The sequence below is a fragment of the Piliocolobus tephrosceles genome, chromosome 4, assembly GCF_002776525.5.
Source record: "Piliocolobus tephrosceles isolate RC106 chromosome 4, ASM277652v3, whole genome shotgun sequence".
Lineage (NCBI taxonomy): Eukaryota > Metazoa > Chordata > Mammalia > Primates > Cercopithecidae > Piliocolobus > Piliocolobus tephrosceles.
In genome coordinates, this window is record NC_045437.1 from 51,873,870 (window position 1) to 51,892,664 (window position 18,795).

General features: G+C 41.0%; 1 protein-coding gene across 1 annotated transcript in view; it reads right to left on the reverse strand.

Annotated features, from left to right (window-relative positions):
* LOC111539888 (microtubule-associated serine/threonine-protein kinase 4) overlaps nt 1-18,795 on the reverse strand; it is a 168,308-nt gene that overhangs the window by 12,171 nt on the left and 137,342 nt on the right. The window contains exons 18-24 of the mRNA XM_023207893.1: nt 16,640-16,762; nt 16,339-16,451; nt 14,187-14,314; nt 13,604-13,839; nt 9,435-9,635; nt 6,199-6,428; nt 5,481-5,603 (exon numbers count right to left, since the gene is read on the reverse strand). Coding sequence (XP_023063661.1) covers nt 5,481-5,603; nt 6,199-6,428; nt 9,435-9,635; nt 13,604-13,839; nt 14,187-14,314; nt 16,339-16,451; nt 16,640-16,762 — 1,154 coding nt within the window. The remainder of the gene's footprint in view (nt 1-5,480; nt 5,604-6,198; nt 6,429-9,434; nt 9,636-13,603; nt 13,840-14,186; nt 14,315-16,338; nt 16,452-16,639; nt 16,763-18,795) is intronic.

Below are 18,795 nucleotides of genomic sequence, written 5' to 3' on the forward strand. Positions count from 1 at the left end.
AATGACAGCACATCACTAGACTCAGTACAAATGCTCCTACCATTATAAAGACCAAGCCCGGTTCTGTTTCTTGTCTCCACACACGGCTGTTCCAGAGGAAAATTAATTTAACTTACAGGCATATGTCAAAGACAACTTCTCTAAGGGAAAATACAGACACAAAGGATGCAGAGTACAATAATTAGGTTGGAAGTATTAATGGTTACCAAAATGGTAAGTGATTGGAAAAGTGGTAGGCGAGATTTGTGAAGCCTGCCACCTGGTGGATCCAGTCAGCTACAGCGAGTGCTACCTGAACTGCTCAAGGTGGCTTACTAGGTCGCTTTACCCACAATCAACTTTTCCTGATTAATGACTGACCTCATATAGGAGAATTTCTGTAGCACTTGTTGAAAAAATAACAAAAATGCAGCTGGCAGACTGTTGAATGTTCAATTAATTCACTTTTACTTTAAACTATTTTCATGACTGGTGCACAGTGTGAAGAAAATTATTTCAAGTTGCTGGGATTGAATATAATAGCAGAAGTCAGGCTGTCCAATTTCTTCTCTCGGTCTGGCTCTAAGTTAACTTATCAGTTTGGCCCTGGGTAACTCACCGAACGACTGCTTTTGCATTTCCGTCTCTGGGAAGTACAGATGGGGGATGGGCCCCCTGCATCCCTGCGTCCTCAACCCCTTCACTACCCAATCTTGGCGATCTTGCACACTGTATCCTCACATTAACCCAGGCTTCAGCCTGATGGTTCACTTGTATACCTCATAAATCTTGATACCTCCTGTCCTCGTGTTTACACACCTCATTATTTGGCCTAGACTATTGTGCACCCCTGACTATATACTGAACTGCCACTCATTCATCAAAGCCTTGCATGGATAACCCTCAATTCTTTGACACCATTCCTATCCACCCTGGAGAAAAGCCATCCCTCTTTTGGAACTTCTGCCATGTTTATAGTCTGTTACTTAAGTTGAACATTTTGATTTTAACCTGGCATTGCCACTGTTTCCCCCTGTGAACATTAGACTCTAAGTTACTGGCAACTGGAGACTTCACATGTAGAGCAGTGTGCTTGTGGTAGAAAGTGCAGGCTCCGGAGCTACACCGCCTGGGTGCAAATCACGTTATGCTCCTTTCCAGCAGATAAGCTTAGGCTGCTTTGTTATCTTCTTCTGCTTTTTTTTCATTTGTGAAGTGGGAACATTTATATTTATAGCACCTACCTCAGAGGGTAACTGTTTGGATTACATGCATTTATTCCTGTAAAACCGCAGACAAGAGTGTGGCAGGCATCAAGCGCTCTTGCCCCATTAACTATTATCCTTATGTGTCTTTTTTTTTTTTTTTTCCTTGAGACAGAATCTCACTCTGTCACCTAGGCTGGAGTGCAGTGGCGCTATCTCGGCTCACTGTAACCTCTTCCTCCCAGGTTCAAGCAATTTTCTGTCTCACTGGGATTACAGGAGCCTACCACCATGCCCAGTTAATTTTTGTATTTTTAGTAGAGACGGGGTTTCACCATCTTGGCCAGGCTGGTCTTGAACTCCTGACCTCGTGATCTACCCACCTCAGCCTCCCAAAGTGCTGGGATTACAGGCATGAGCCACTGTGCCCAGCCCTTATGTGTCATTTTTGTGTGGCCCTTGCCGTATTTTGCACAAGGCTCTGTGCATATGAGGGGCTTGACAGATATGGGAGGATGCTAATCAAGCTATTTGATGGCCCCCATTTTAGTACACAGAAGCTCCCCAGTGTCCATGGAAAGGAAATTTCTGAAGTAGAGGCTGGTGAAGTTTTATGGCTTCTATGCATTGGGGATTTAAACTAATGCTATACTTAAAAAGCAGCTTGGTTGAGAAGAAAGTTTCTTGGATCACAGAAGTTAAGCCTGGCTAATTGGAACAGGTAATAGGACTGGGCCAAGTATCATCTCCACCTGTAACACTAGTGGGTGAAGAATGACCTCGGTCTACTTATAAAGTTGTTTTTAGAAAGACTGATGCTGTCTACAAGCTTTCCTCATGGCAGGAAAGCTTTGAGGTGAAGCTGAAGGAGGACACTGTCAGGGAGTCACATAGCCAGTGGGGAGCTGAACTGGATAACCATGACATTTTATAATTCCATGGATCGAGGATGCTGAGTAACTTTAGACAAGTTTGTCCATGCATGGAAGATACTGCTCCCATAGGAGGTTCACTTTGAAGTTGTGAAGGTAAACAAGACCAAATGTGATTCTATGAAACATGGAAAATGCTTACTATATTCATAATCCAAAAGACAAACACTGTACAGGTAGTCATGCAGTTCTAAACATACACCTACAGCCCTCTGTCAGGACTTCTCCCCCTTTCTCTAAGAGTGCCATGACATTCTGTAAAGTCCTTTGCAAGTAAAAAACACTGTGTAAACAGCATTCGAGAGTACCATAATACAGCCAACTTCCCTGCTGTTAAACCAATGATGGCACACAGGAGCCCACCACTGACACTAGTCACTTAATACTCTGATTTCAAGAGTCACTGGTTAAATTTGGAAGGAAGCTGCATGATTACACAGTTCACTGGGAAGATAATTAAATCCCTTGTATTCTCTTGGTTTCATGACATTGCTTACTCCTCTTGAGTGCTTCCTTTATGAACACAGGCAGGATGCTCTTTGGATTTGTGACAGAGTACACCATGGCCTCAGAGGGTGCCAATGGCTCTCCACTCCACTGTGTTTAAGCAGTTTCAGTGACACACGTTGACTGCATCCAGAAATGAAGGCTTTGGGTTGTGCAAGGTGCTCCATAATCAGACGAGGGCAAGATAATAGAAATGGGATCATCTGAGTCTGCTAAGAGACCTTGCCAGAATTCTCTAGGGGAAATACACATTCAAATTTCATAGAAGCAGGAAGATAAGTTTTAAAATACAAAATTCTATTAAAATACTTTACAAAGTAAATCATGAAAGTGATCAATTATGTCTCAGCAAAATAAGCCAATGTATATTTCTCAATCTATATATTTCAGTATATTATTTATTATTCTGATGTTGTGAACAGACATATGATACTATCTAAAGACAGTAGATAGTATCTATGTTTTATGCAGAACAGCTGTCGCAGGAGCTGTTCTGCATAAAATACAATGCTGCTATAAAGAATGTAGAAGAGAAAACACATATTACCATTTGAAATCCCTTTAGCCATTTTTAAATCACTGATAAGAAGATTTGGAAAACGTGTAGTGGGATGAGTGACACTGAGCGAAGCTCCTCCACAGAACACAGACTTACTCTCTAATACAAAGGGTCAAAGTGAGCGCCTAGAAAAGTTCAGGCAGCACTTTAAAGAGTAAGCACCTTAGTCTGCCTATCTTTGCAATCCTTACAAACTGAAAACAAAGGATAAGAAAACCAAACAATTCCCTGGGTTCTTGTCCACAACGGGTGGTTCTGAGCTGAAAGGGACCACCATGGACCATAGGATTCAGGATTGTGAGAGAAGCAGCTAGTGAAACTCATGAACTTTGTGTCTCATCTTGACTTCTGTCTTGAGGAGTCTAAGGTCACTGCAGGTGAGTTTCACAGTCCAGGGATCTCAGTCGGCAATCCTGCTCTGCCTCCCATTTCTTGGACGCTCACTCTGAAATCACTGTTCCATCCGAGTTGGACAAAAAGTATTGTCAGAGACAGATGCTCATCGAAAAACCTCAGGTCTTATCCACATAGGTGCCAGAAGTGGCATTTGTTTCTAAGCAGTGGCCATATGTGTCAAAAGTGTAGGCTAACCCCAGTCATCTTAAGGCTTTTGCTACCAAACTGAAGGACATGTACAGCAAAACATGAATCAGGAAACAATAAAAGTGGCCACAGGGAACTTAGCTCCTTTTATAGTAACTTTTGGACAGCAAGGAAAGGAAAACTTCATGGTTTACCTTAATCCCACAAAATTATTGAGCCCCCAACCCCTGTGGGGTCTGAGCCCAAGACCAAAGTCTCATTAATACTGTGAACTAATCAATGGCAATAATGTTCCTATCTACTACTCCACACTGGACCTTTGGATATACACAATATTTACTCTTCCTGGAACCTAGGCCAGACTCTGAATTGTTGGAAGAATACACTTACGTGGGCTGGGAAAATGGCAGAGAAGAGAGGAGAAAAGTCATTTCACTGCATGTTTGAAAGATGTGCACACCCACTTCTCTACAGTGCCTTCCAAATTCCAGTTCAATGTCACTTCCCTGTGAGGCCTCTCCCCACTTATAGAATGTTCTCTCCAAAAGTATGACATTCCTCTCTCTCCTATAGCCTTAATTAAATTGTGTTTTGTTTTGTTGTTGTTGTTGTTTTTGCTTACTTACGTCTCCCATACTTCTCAAGGGCAGAGACCACACCTCAGTCCCCATGTAACCAATGTCTACAACAGCACCTGCTTCAGAGCAAGTGTGCTAGAAACAGTCTGAATGAACATTATATTTAAATGATGTGCAGGTGTTTATGTTTATATGTATTTATGCTTTGTCTCCATAAATAGTCTGTAGGTTCTTTGCAGCTATGGCTCACATTTCTCTGGCTCATTGCGCCTTTCAGAGTCCAAAGCACAGTGCTTAAGAAACAAGAGGTTGTCCATAAATCTGTTGATCTGTAAAATAATTCTCTAAGTAGGGACTCCATTTCTCATCATAGACTAATTAGCCTTCATTTTCTGTGAAAATTTTAACTCAAACCCATATATTCATCTTTATTTGTTTTAACCAGATCCATATTTTGAACCATAACTTTATATTCTAGAGTCAGCAAGTAGCAAATCAAATAACTAAACAGAACAGTCTGACAGGATCAGTGTGTGTCCTTTCTCTCTCTCCATTTAGTCATGCTTCCTGTGACCTTCTTACTCCATAGGCTCTATTCAGCTTACATTTTAAATATAAATTGATCCCTATTTAAGTTAATTTGTATGGAGGGGAGGGAGGTCTAATAATTGCTAGAACCTCTTCTTTCACTACCACTTATTTTTTATAATTTATAGTACATGTGTATATATTTACAATTTTGTTTTTCAAAGGAACTCTAATTCTCAGACTAAACCTTCAGATCAAACCTCACAGTTTAATACAATTTTGTCTTCTCATATACTAGAATGAAACCTGTTAGAAGTTCCTGAAGAAAGTCACCTTTAGGACAGGTGACTCCCAAAGAGATGTCACTGTGTAAGGTATATAAACAAAGAGAATTCTTACTACTTACAATTTAGAATGAGAAGCAAAATTAAATTAGGGAATGAGTATGCAGAAATAAAGACATCATTTCATTACATAAAACCAGAGAGTTCATAATATCTTTGTCTTTAAACTTGAGACTACTGAATACTCTCTCAGTAATCAGACATGGGTGTGCCACAGGGTAATCAATCTCCTGGTACTAGCCCCTTTGAGGCTGTACCATCATGCTGTCTCATCAGCGTGGCCCTGACATAAAAAAATACAATACCTTCAGTAGGAGCTCTATAACTTCTGTGTGGACGAGTCCATGCACCGGTTCTCTATTGATGTGTGTGATAAGGTCTCCAGCCTTCAGTCCTGCCTGGCACGCTGGACTTCCTTCTTCTACGTTCTACAGTCAAAGAAGAGAGGATATTTGTAGGCAAACAAATGACAACTCTAACACCTACTGTGTCTTCTGGAAGAATAATGAGCTAATTAGCAAATGTCCTAAGCTTCTAATAGAAAATCTAACAGGTATGGTTACTATTCCTGTTCTATCGTTATTCTAAAATAGGAAACTTTCTATGGTACTCAGAAATTTTCAGGTGATTCAGACTGAAAGTACCAGAGTCACAAAGAAAAAATAAAAATGAATGACCAAAACATTTCAGGTGATTTGAGAAGGTAATTTTTAAAAAGAAGGTTAGGAAAAAAAAGAAAAAATAAAAGAAAGATGGAAATAGGATTGCCTTTGACTATGTCTACCAGCTTGGTATGTAAGAAAGAACAATCAAATATGAAAACTGGACAGAATTATGAGATACTCGTTTTTGCTAAATTCAATTCCACCGTATACATTCAGGGATGGAGTTCTAAAAGGAAAATGAAACAGGTCCCAAGTGCAAACTTAAAAGTAAATACATTTGCTATTTGTCAGCTAACCTATCCACTCTCCAGCTTGGCTGGAAATGAAAAATCCCAAGTGTGAGACATGCAGGTTTTACCCAGACGATATGGTGCACTGTATAGATGTCACTGTCTCCCACATACACCCGGATGGCTCGGATGGTAAAGCCGTAGTTCTTCCCTGAACTGTGGATCACAATCGGCTGATGTGGACTGGCAGAAGCTGCTGAGGAATCTCGGCTGGGAGAGGAATCTCGTGAAGAGGAAGGGTCCGAGGACAGGGAATGGGGAGACATTGGACTTCCCAGAGGGGAAACAGCAAACATATCTGTAACAAAGAAGCAGTCATCAAAGCCCATGTGGCTCACACAAGCATGCATGCAGGCAACCCTCACCCCATGAGCCCTGCCAGGACTGGGGGCACAGTCACAACACAAATACATTTGTTTCCAATAGCCAAATGAAGACAAAATAATATAAAAATGTTTCTATCAGTAACGAGGATGAATTCCAAAACTGTCAAACTTCAAGACTGTTACTATTTTAACTAATTTTTCAGTTAGGAAAGAGAAAGAAATTTCAATAGTCTCATGTTATAAATGTTTAGTTTCTATGCTTATTAAAACAAAGATTACCTTCTGGCTGTGACATTTTAATGTTTTATTTTAAGTAGAGAAATAAATCATAGATGCATGTATTTCAAGTGTGTCTTCAAGTGGAGAAGACTGTATGTATTATATTAACAGATACTGGATTCCAAATTCTTCACTAAACAATTTTAACATGGTCCTTTTCAACACACATGGCCAGGAAAGCAGTTTATCAATTTACCAGCTGATTTCTACGATGCTATTGAATGAATACTGATTAAAGAATTTTAACTGGCCGGGTGTAGTGGCTCACACCCGTAATCCCAGCACTTCTGAGAGGCCAAGGTGGGCTGGTGGCTTGAGCCCAGGAGTTCAAGACCAGTCAGGTGATATGGCTAAACCCTGTCTCTACAAACAATACAAAAAAGTTAGCCAGGAAAGGTGGCATGTGCCTATAGTCCCAGCTACCTGGGAGACTGAGGTGAGAGGATCACCTGAGTCTGGGAGGTTGAGGCTGCAGTGAGCCGTGATTGTGCCACAGCACTTCAGCCTAGGCAACAGAGCAAGACCCTGTCTCAAAAAAAAAAAAAAAAAAAAAAAAAAGGAAAGAAATTTTAATCAGGAAAACAATGAAATGGTGACTTCTCTATTACTGTGGTGACAACTGATTCTCTTCACATATTACTTGCAATTCTAATAAGGTCTCTGAGAGGATAATGCAGGTGAGATAGAGAAACCTGAGGAGAATCTCAGTACATATTCCAAAACACCAAATCTACTGCTTTCTTTGATTTAGCAGCAACTGCTATGCTCTGAATGTTTGTGTCCCCCTAAAATTCCTATGTTGAAACCTAACCCCCAAAGTAATGGTTTTAAGAGGTGGGACCTCTGGGAGGTGATTAGGTCATGAGGGCTCTGCCCCTCATAACTGAATTAGTGCCCTTATACAACAGACTGGAGAGAGTTCGTTCTTTCCTTCTGCCATGTGAGGACACAGAGAAGGTGCTGTCCATGAGGAACAAGCCCTTGTCAGATGCTGAAACTGTCGGCACTTTGATCTTGGACTTTCCAGGCTCCAGAACTGCGATCAACAAATTCTGTTGTTACCTTGCCCAGTCTAAAGTATTTTGTTATAGCAGCAGAAATGAACACTTTTATTTTTAGTTCATATCCCTGTTTCATCTACATGAATCTAAACAGACCTTAACCAGTTATGTGAGACTGTCAGTGTGTGTGTGTGCACTTGAGAAAAGGCAGAAAAATCCACAAAACATGCTGAGGTTTAGACAGGAGCTCAGTTGGAGCCAGGTTACAAAGTTCCCAGTGCTACTGAAGGCTCACCAGGGTGTGGTGAGTTCCACTGTGGCTACCATAAGCGGAAAGTATCCATACTACCCACTATTTCAATTCTTACGCTTGTTCAAAGAAGAGCAAAGCCAACTGTATCACAACCCATGCTCCTTCCCTCTCTGACTTCATGTAGCATCTTGGTTCTTTTCTGCTGGATCCCTTCTGTCTAATCAAAGGACAGGTGAAGAGATGCATGCTGGCAGACAGGGAACTTCAAGACATGCAGGTGGGAGTAGGGCACTGGGGACACACACAGATCCAAACTGCTGAAAGGCCAGGCCCCCTCTTCTTTACCTTCTGATGGTCTCCCTTATCTCCCCAGATTGACTGATTTCCTTATTCTACCAAAGTATAGGCTTCCTCACTAGCTTTCAAAACTACACTGGCCCATATCCAACTTACCTTCCTGTCTGTGCAGCTGCACCGGGACCATCATCTTCAGGTTATGAAGAGTCATACAGACTAGGGATACAGGTGTTTGTTTTATGGAGCTAAACGGGACACCTCCCAGAAACTGAATCTGCTAGACTGAGCACTACTCCCAAATGAGCATTTGTTTATGTCAAATTGCTTTCTGCACAAATAGGAAATTTTAAAAACAAAAACAATCCCTTTTATACATGATCTGTATTCTTCCAAAAACAAGCCATCTGCAATATAACTCGAGTCTCTTGCTGTCATTTGGAGTGATATCACAACCATCAGGGTGTATATTTCATTTCTACCAGTGGGATTACTACAGACTCAGAGATCAGTAGAGGCAAAACCAGTTTGTGGGAAAATACTACAGTTCAACAAAACTTCAATTAAGCCCAGTTTTCCAAAACAGGGCAGAAGATGATTTGCTACCAGTAGGAGGAAGCATAGCTCAACCGACAGGGTTGGGAAAACCTAGAATTTCAATGCTGTCTGTGACTCTATTTCCAGAATGAAAAGCTTATATTCTGTAACTATTTTCCTCATTCATTAGATGAGAAAAGCTATATACTTAGCTTTCCAACACAAATGCTGTAAACAGCTCTATAAAGTGTATAAATTATACAGTCTAGAGGAAAAAAAAATATTCAAAGAAGGAAAATTTATCATTTAACTTGGAGGGAGAAAAGAAAAGGAAAGGAAACAAAATAGAAACAAGCTTTCATGGGAAGGAAGCCTCTCTTGTACCCCTGATGCAGAAAGTGAGATGAAATAGGCCAAAATGCTCCTTGGGGGCCCTACAAATCCTGCAGGAAGAATTCACAGTCTGCAGGCAGAAGCTCTCAAGAGCTGTCCTGGGACATGACCCGTTATTACTTCAAGCAATCTTGCAACTCATTCAGCATTCCAAATTGGGAGAGGAGGGACGGGACCACATGCACAAATCACACAGTTTCATGCGAGTAGTATCTCTCTACCTCCTGGGATCATGAGGGACAGAGCACTGGCAGAGAGGGACTTTGTGACTTTCCCAGAGATTTTCTTTTTTTCTGTGCTTTCTAATCGCTGCCGAGCCATGTGAGAAGCGGGTTCACTGGATGGCTTTGAGGAATTATCTGTACTGTCCACACACTCGCTTCGTCCATTTATCTGATCCAAGTGCTCTGAAAAACTGCCAACTGTACAAAGAAGAAGGGATAAACACGTTCAGGAAACTCTAGGATAGGAGAGGTGGGAAGAGGGGAAGAAAGAGACAGCAGGAAGAGTAAATGCTGGAGAACATACTCTTATGTGGCCGGTAAGTCCCGACAGCGTCAGGCGAACATTAACAACATGTGATTGGTTTAAGAAAGGTGACGTGGAGAAGGAAGAGATAGAAGAGGCGTCTATTTAGGCTTCATTCTACCTGTACACATGTCTGCTAATTCTCAATCCATGACTCCATTTAACCAAAGGAATTAGTTTCTTTCAACAATCTATATTTTTGAAACCTTGCAGAGACAATTCTGGTGCCCCTACCACACATACCATGAAAGGCTGTGCCATGAATCAAACATTACCTCCCAAACACCATGGCCACCCACTTCATACTGTGATTACCTTATGATACTGATTATCATTATCAATGCTGTTAATCATAATTTTGACACGTGGACATTGTTTCATCACTCCCCATAGACTTATGCCTGTGCTCTTAGAGCACACCTCATACTAGACTGAGGCAAGTAACTGATAGAAGAGTGCCTAACGTGTCTCTTCTCACTTCTCAGGCTGTATGCCTCCATTCTAAGCTCCCTGTACATTTCAAAGGACAAGCAAGACAAAGGGGATATTACTCTCTCCATTACTCAAGCTCACTTCATCCTCCTGGCTTTTAATCCAGCGTATCAAATGCTGATCCTCCCTCATGCTATTTCCTCTCCCCTCTAAACCACACCTTCTTTACTTTTAATTTTGTTAATCTTTAATATAAACTGGAGTTATTTTTAACTTAAAAAAATGAGGACTTCCCTCAACAATGGAGCATAAGAGAGGATAAATATGGAGGTGGGTGCAGAAATGGAACATCACTGATGCTGGCCCGGTGAATGCAGAGGCTGAGAGTAAAGAAAGCTCTGCAGCAGGGTGACATGTTGAGTCCTCCAGAAGGAAGCTGAACAGCTATTCCTTTTGATTTGTCCTACTCTTTCTTTCCCAGGTTATTGGTCTTCTATCTTGCTTTTCTTTAAAAACATCATTGATAGCACATTTTTTGTCCATCCAGGAGAGACAATGCTTATCTCATTTTGACTTCTAAATGCTACATTATAAGCCCCATGTGCTTAAAAATCTTCACCTGTCTCATCACCTTTAGAGATACAATCCATGCAGAGTATTTAACACCACTATAAACGATCTTTTGAAAGAGCAGCCAGCACATTTTGTGCTGACCATATGACACTGTTTGCCTAGGAAAGAATTAGACTTAGACTTAACCAGCATTTCTCTTACATTGCTGTCTATACACCACTTAGTGGTACGGTTGTAGTTTGGTCCAAGCTCATGGACAAAGTTCAGATCTTACAGCTGTGGTCTAGGCTAAGGGAAGCTGGGAATTTGGACAGCAGCTTTGGGCATGACACACTTTGTGGTCATCTACTGTGCGTATGTACAGGAAAATACTCATGGACTTACACGTAACACCCATCTGACCAACAAAGGGGATAATGTTAAGGCAAATATCTATCTTTTTACTCCTATAAGATCAGATCATTCTCATTTAACAGTATATTCCATTCTCTTACAGAAATCAACTACTGAAGGTCTTGATAAAAACTGCTTCGCAAGTAATAAATCTCATCTCACAAAACTGAAGCTTCCCTTTGAGTAAGGTACACACTTGCTTCTTTGTAATTTGGTTTGGATGGGATCACTGACAAGTCTAAAATGAAAAGTTGAATCTCTTTACAATGAGTAATTGTTGGATACATTCAACCCCCACACCTAAGACTTCAAGACATTTATTTTGCATGGCTTCAAACACAATGTAGTCATGATAAAAGAGAAACAGGTATAAAGTTGTACTTCCCTAAATGCCAGAGTGTGGATATACAACTTTGTGTCACCTCTCCCCCTTGCCTCTGCCATCTCATTTTGCAGCACTGCATATAAGCGTGAGCTTCTTTTCTACCAATGGTAGATAATGTCACTTTAATGTTCTCTAAATGTCAAGGGTTCCTTCTTTTTGGTGGTGGAGCAATATAAAAATCAACAAATTTAATTTTACTACAGTCACGGTTTTCAGACTCCCTAATTACCCTTGGCTATAAGCAAATCAGCTCATCTCTCTATTCTGCACAGCCCCCAAGGCCTTTGATTATTTTTAGTGTGTGTATGGGGGGGAGAGAGAGAGAGAGAGAAAGATGGTGTGAATCTATTAATCAGAATGCATGGCAGGACCTAGGTGGATTTTTTTTTAATTATGAAAGTAATCAATCAAATGCTTAGACACGATTCCCCTCCCTTCCCCTCCTACCTTTCCAGTAGTGAGTAGGCTGAGGAGACTAAGAGATAGTAAACAGTTCACTATATTCAGAATAAATTTTAAATCGAGGTGACTATACTCTATTCAGAGTAAGGTAACTAAGAACCAGATAAAGGCTTTTGCAACCAGGAATAGAAAATACCAAGATATCTACATGTGATCTGAGCACCAACATGAGCTAGAGATGGTCAGGAATCTTAGTCTAACAGGTTGCCTTTACACTACTTCCTCATTGCTGTTCTCTTGGCTTTACAGTTAGGATAAATGGAATTATGCAACATGAAAACAGAACTGAAGTGAAGAGAGAGAAGAAAATCTAACATTATTTTCCTCCACAATAAACTATAAGCACATGTGAAGCTTCACAGATCCAAACTTCTTAGTGAGGTTGAAATAAATCCAGCCCATAAAATTTGTTTTTCTTGAAATGATTTAAAAAAAAAAGCTTACACTATGAATATTCACTTAGTTTAAAAAATGTTGATGAAAAATCTTGGAATCATTCATGGTTATCAATACAGCATATTGAATGTAGCTTAATGAAAACATTCATTTTAGCAATTCTAAGCCATATACATCTTTTACTTTATGAAAAAGCATAAATGCACATACTCTATAGAAGAACATGCTGTGCATAAAATTTTCATAAACCAAATGATATTTTAAATGAACTTAAGAGGCTTGTTCTGGGGCAGTTAATTCCAAGTTTGATTATCATTATTAATGACCAGCAAGTATCCATGATATATTAAGCTCCTTAAAAAATCTGTGAAGACACTGTTCCTCTTGTCAGGAAGGTTACATCACACAAAGGTAACATTAAAAAAGTGCTTTCAAAGGCCCAAGCCCACTTGACTGCCTCCCAAACAGGCAAAGATGTCTCAGGAGTTTCTTACTCCAATTACCCAGAGATGGGGAAGGTAACTTTTGTCTTCAGTGGAGTTATTTCATATGCACGTAACATACCAATTTAAAGCATGTTGGTATTTCTGACTCTCCTTTCCCCTCCTTAGTCCTAGATGGACCAGGACAGCATTAAGAGTCGTGCTGCACTGAGCCTGAGTCTACTGAGGAGACAGAAATTATTTGGTACAACATAACCCTTTAACAAAAGCCAACTCCATCAAAGAAACAACCATCTGTTTCAATGCTAGAGAGAAATCTGGCTTTATACTGTGCCTTACGGGTGATTCAAGACATCTTCAAGGGTCATTTTGACAAGCTGACTACTTGATACTGGCTCTCACACTGAACTTTGAGTTAGATGCAACTGCGTAAGACATACCTTTGCATCAACAACTGTGAACACACTCCCTTAGCATATTCTGACTTATTTCCCCCGAAAGATTCCCTGCAACCTGGCTGAGAAAGTGAAATTTGGCCCCACGGTCAAACTGAAGCAGTTACAGTTTGCTGCATGGCTGAGCACTGAGGAGCAGTCTGAGATATCTCATCTTAGCTCTCAGAAGATCGTGTCTCAAGCCTAAGGACTGAGGCCATGGAGAAAGTCTAGTAGCATAAAACACCCATCTCTACTGCCTGGCGAGGCCATCCCTGGGACTGAGCGCTAGGAGTCACTTAGTGTGGTGAGGAGGACAGCAGGCACTATGGCCCGAGGCTTACCTGACAGGGTGGAGCTGCTGATGGTGCTGGCTGGAGTGGTGACCTCGGGCTCCTCCTGGGCACTCTCTTCAGGAGGAAGGGCTGGCTTTCCTGGCTCCTCATGGGGGTCTCCAGGGCAGGAGGCAGCTTCATCTTGTTCTCCCTCTGTTGAAATAGCCAGTTTGGGAAGTAGGCCAGAACTGAGTTTATGTCTGTTGCTTTCAGTATCTGAAGAGTTGGATGTTGATAGCTGTTGCCTTAATTAAAAGCAAAAACAAAGTCATATACACATACTAGAAAACTGTGTTAAAGGTGAATTTTGGAAGAAACCAGGTGAAAATCGGACTTGGATAAGCCTAACCAAGAGATGTCTAGTACAATGGTTCTTAATGTGTGGTACCCAGAGCAGCAACATCTGCATAATCTGGGTACTTGTCAGAAATGCACATTTTCAGGCCCCACCCGAGATCTACTGGATCAGAAACTCTGGAGGTGGGAGATCTGTGTTTTAACGAGTCCCCCAGGTATTCTCATGCTCACTGAAGTTCAAGAAACTCTGCTCTAGTAGCTACTGCTTATATTACTTAAGAGGCATTTCACATACATTTCAGAATATTCTGAACTCCAGCTCAGTGTTTCTGTGGATGGCAAGGCTGTGCTTTTGGTTTTGTCCCCAGAGTCTTCCTTCTCTTCTGCTGAATTCTGAGTGATTCGATCTATACTGCTGAAAACCTGGAAGGCAAATAATCGGTGCTTATTAATATCTACTAAAAAGAGTTTGTCAGAAAAACACTCCAAGTCTTGGGAGGAAAACCTGAGAGGATAACTAAATTCTGAACTGAAATTGTGTATTCAGAAAGTACTTTCCAGTGTTGTTGACCAGAATCCTGAGAGGAAGGGTCAGAGTGAGTGAGTGTGAGTGTGTGTGTGTACACATATACAAATAGGGAGCTATGAATTCATCATCCTCTCATCATATCTTGTTGCGGACTTTGTATCTGCAAACAAAATCCACAGATGCAGTGGAGTTCTAGGCCTCGGGATCAATGCACATCTTGATTACTTTTTGACCATGAAGTCAACTGGAAAAAGAAAATAACAGAGAAAAAGATTTAATGGCCACCAGTCAGGGGTAGGAAGAAGAAAAATGAATTGGAATTGAGTGCAAACAGAAGAATAAATTGTCTGTTTCAAGACTGGGTGGTGGTGTGGCAGGGATGCAGTACATATTTCGTTGTAAGAGCCAGAGGTATTTGTTTCGCTTACAAATTACATCTACAGACAGGCAGTTTCCTATGTTGGTGCCGCGGGTCCTGAAGGGGATTGGATCTCACGTAAGCCCAAGGTCTCAGCTATCTCTGAACCTCTGTTGTCTCACAGGAAAGAGAGAAGGTAAAATGGGGGTCTAAGAGCCTAGGGCAGGAAGCACTCCCTACTGCCCTGCTCAGACACTTGCTGCTGTCATGGGAATGGTCCTGAGGCCTCCTGTAATCTACTAGGAATAGCAGGAAAGTGGCTAAAGAACAGGAGACAGTGGAAAAATGAAATACCCACCAAGGCAAAGAAGGAAGCAGTGTTTAGGGGTTGGCTTTGTTGTCTTTGATGGCCCAGAGAACAGTCCTGGTCTGAGTCCACACTTAGCAAAGCTTCTGTCCTGGCTCTAGGACAGACTGGCTACCACCTTCTCCAGGGAAATCCTTACCTCAATGCCATTCCCATAAACAGGGAGGGTAGTGCTGGCCAATTTGCAGGTGCATCTAGGTGATCATTTAGAAAAAGCTACAGAGCACTTTAAAATCACTAAATGTTATAGAAAAGCTAAAAAACAATCATGCAAAACGCCATGGCAACAGAAAATATGTAGCTACTGAAAATAGCAAAAGGGAGGTAGGGTACCCTCACGTTGATTTCCACTTTTCCTAGGGCCCTGTTCTGTCTCAGAACTATCAGTTTTCTTTGTTTTGATTAATTATTTTTTTAATCTTACCTCTTCTAGTAAAAAGGCATTTTTCTCAATCATCAATTTTATTATCTTCTACCATTTTCATGATTCTAGCTTGGCTTCCTACTGCCTTTTCAATATGGCTTATAATTTCTGTTTACTAGTTACGAGTCTTTTTTTTTTTTTTTTTTCCTTTTTGTGGAGAACGGGAACTCGCTATATTGCCCAGGCGGTCTCGAACTCCTGGGTTCAAGCTATCTTCCTGCCTCTGCCTCTCTAAGTGCTGGGATCATAGTCGTGAGCCACCATGCCTGGCAGTTACGAGACTTTACAATCTTACAGTCAACTGTCCCCAGGTATCTTTGCTTATGTCAAGGACTGAGCCTTCTCCTTTTGTTGTACTCTGTGTAATACCTAGGAGATGACTCTGCACACAGTGAAGCTGGTGCTCATCATCCTAAGTTGAAAGCAACGAGTGGTGCCTCCACAGCCTGGCATTGAGCCAGGTGAGACATTCAAGGCAAGGTCATCATATAAGTAGCAGTCACACACTCCAAAAATAAGACTTTGGGTGCAAGGCTACGACCCTAAGAAAACAAGATCTTAATTCATGGAGAGAGAAATATATTTTCACAGTAGCATAGGCATAAACTATAAGTTGAGGGGATCACTTTTCTTCAACAAAAAGGAAGTTTGGGCATAGGAGACCTCAAACCCTGGAAAAGGGTAAGTGTCTAGCTGTTCGGGGATACTATCTGGCCAGTGGGAGATCCTCCCAGAGAGACTCTGGATGTTTATGCCACATTTCACTTACTTTTGAAAACCTATGTGAACATGAAGAAAACTGCCTTATTTCCACATTAAAATCTTCATCATTTGTGTCATCTTCTTCCTCCGTTTCCATATGATGATACTTCTCAGACCGAGCTGCAGTGAAATGTTTGGGAACAGGTCCAATTACTCAGATTTTCAGTGTTTAGATATTTCAATTATGAGTTTCTGTATCGAATCAGCATTATGTTTAAGAACTCAGATACACAAAGAGTTTCAAAAGCAAAGGTAATTATTTCTCGAGTAAAGGCCAAACAATGTTTTATGTCAGATAAAGCACATACTATCAAAATAACTTGTGTCATCCTCAGATTCCAGTTGGGGAATAAATTCTGCCTTCTGTCTCAGCAAACTGTTCCAGTCTAAAGAACGGAAGAATCGATGCTGTTTGACTTCATATGCACCACCTGGAAGTGGGCAGGTAGAGACAGAGAGGAAAGTGTTAAACTATCCCCACTAAGCAAAGGCAAACATCAGTTTTTAACAATTTTGAAAACATATCAGCAAAGAAATACAGACATGAAAATCATACTTTTTCATTCTACAACCAAAGCCCCACAAATTTTTCTGATAATTTGTCAGTAGGAGATGTGATGTTGCTAACAGCAGTTGCTATGGCACTGTTTTTCTTTGTTAGTTTTTTCCATGACTTCCTCCATTTTTCAAAGGTAAATGTTGTGGACACTTAAAATCACATTATGCTGAACCTGGAGATGTGGATAAATATTGGCCCACAGCAGACTCACTCAATAAAAACCCAAAGAAATTCTAACAAGGTGCAAAATGTGTTCACAGCAACATTTCCTCTGGAGGAGAAGTGAATATTGATAAATTTTTCCTAAATATTATTTATAGGGGTTACCATTCAATTTTATTGGATTGCCCATTAACATAGATAAGAATTAGATTCTGTGAACTACAGATTTGTCAGTAGGAAACTGACAAATCTGTTTTATAGACTTTTAATGCCTCTAAAATATCAATCACCATTTCCAAGTTTTAGGCTTCTTTTTGCCAAGTCAGCATGATAGCATAATTCAGTGAAATGTTTTCAATTCAGTTCATAATTTTAAAGAGTGATTTTAAAGGACAGGCCATCAAAAATATGAATACCATATCCCATATAAAGAGAAAAAGGTATATGATATAATATCACAGCATAAGAATCAGACCCCCGCCCTGCCACCAGCACACATATTGTTGAAGAGAGAGATAACAAAGAATCAACCCTGAAAAACCTCTGAGAGATATCTGAGACATTAATAAAGGGTCTAATCAGCCTCCCTGCCAAAAGATCTCTGCTAGGTGCAAGTAAATGTCTCTTTCTTGTAGTTGTCACCCAGGCCTCTCATCCTGTCCTCTGTGGGGTACAAAAAGAATAGGATGAGAAATGCCAAGTTGAATGCAAAATGGGCTGTGAATCTTGGTTGGGGGTTGCTGTCTGTGGATCAAAGATTGGACTCTGTCCTCACTGGACCCCTCTAGCATAAGGCATACTGTCAGCCCTAGCTCTGAATCCAGCCAGGGCAAATTGGTGTTCTGAAAATGATGGAATGGAGTGAAAACATCAAAGTGAGGAAATTAACCAAAAAAGGGGGAAATGGATTCTTCTTTATAAAACATTTAATTAGAGTCTTTACCCTATTCTATCCAGGTGGTTTCCACATTTCTAGCAAAATACTGAAGTCTGACAATAAGCATGAGCAGCTACGACTGAGAGTCAACTTGTGACAAGTATTGCACTAGATGCTACGGGACAGGTATCTTGTTTCCTTTAATTAAATCATCAAATATAACCACACAAAGTGGGCATTACAACACCTTTTGTGGATGTGGAAATGAAGCATAAGCAATAAAGCACCACGGACCATGATCCCCCAGAGGGTAAAGATTCAAGGCTGAACCTAGGCCTGCCTAAAAACACCTAGATCCAACCTCAGTGCCACATATAAGGTGGAGGCATGCTTTAATTTGTTTCTACTCCACCATCTTTCTTGCATTGCTTTGCAAATAGATTCAGAACTGCCACTACTGGGGACCTGAGCCTAACAGCCAACTCATGTGGCTGTTCTACAGCACCTCTGCAGAGTCTGATTCCAGCCAACCATGCATCCTTGCTCTCACCTATCCCTAATCAATGCCCGTATACACAACTGCCCATCTCATTTTCTTCTAGCGCTCTTTTACTTGGAGAAACAGAATACGAAAGCTAAGAGGGCTTAACTGTTTCCCTACCCAACATGGAGGTCGTCAGCACGGTGAGGATGTCAGATAGGGGAAGCCCTAGTTAGTGGCCCACAACACACATCTCTGAACTCCTAGTGCAGTGATGGTTCCACTAGACCACAATGACTATCACTTCAGCTGCTGCTCATGGGGCCATATCAACAGTCCAGCCTTCACATTTTGGGTTGCTCAACTTTATCATAAAAGCAGTTTC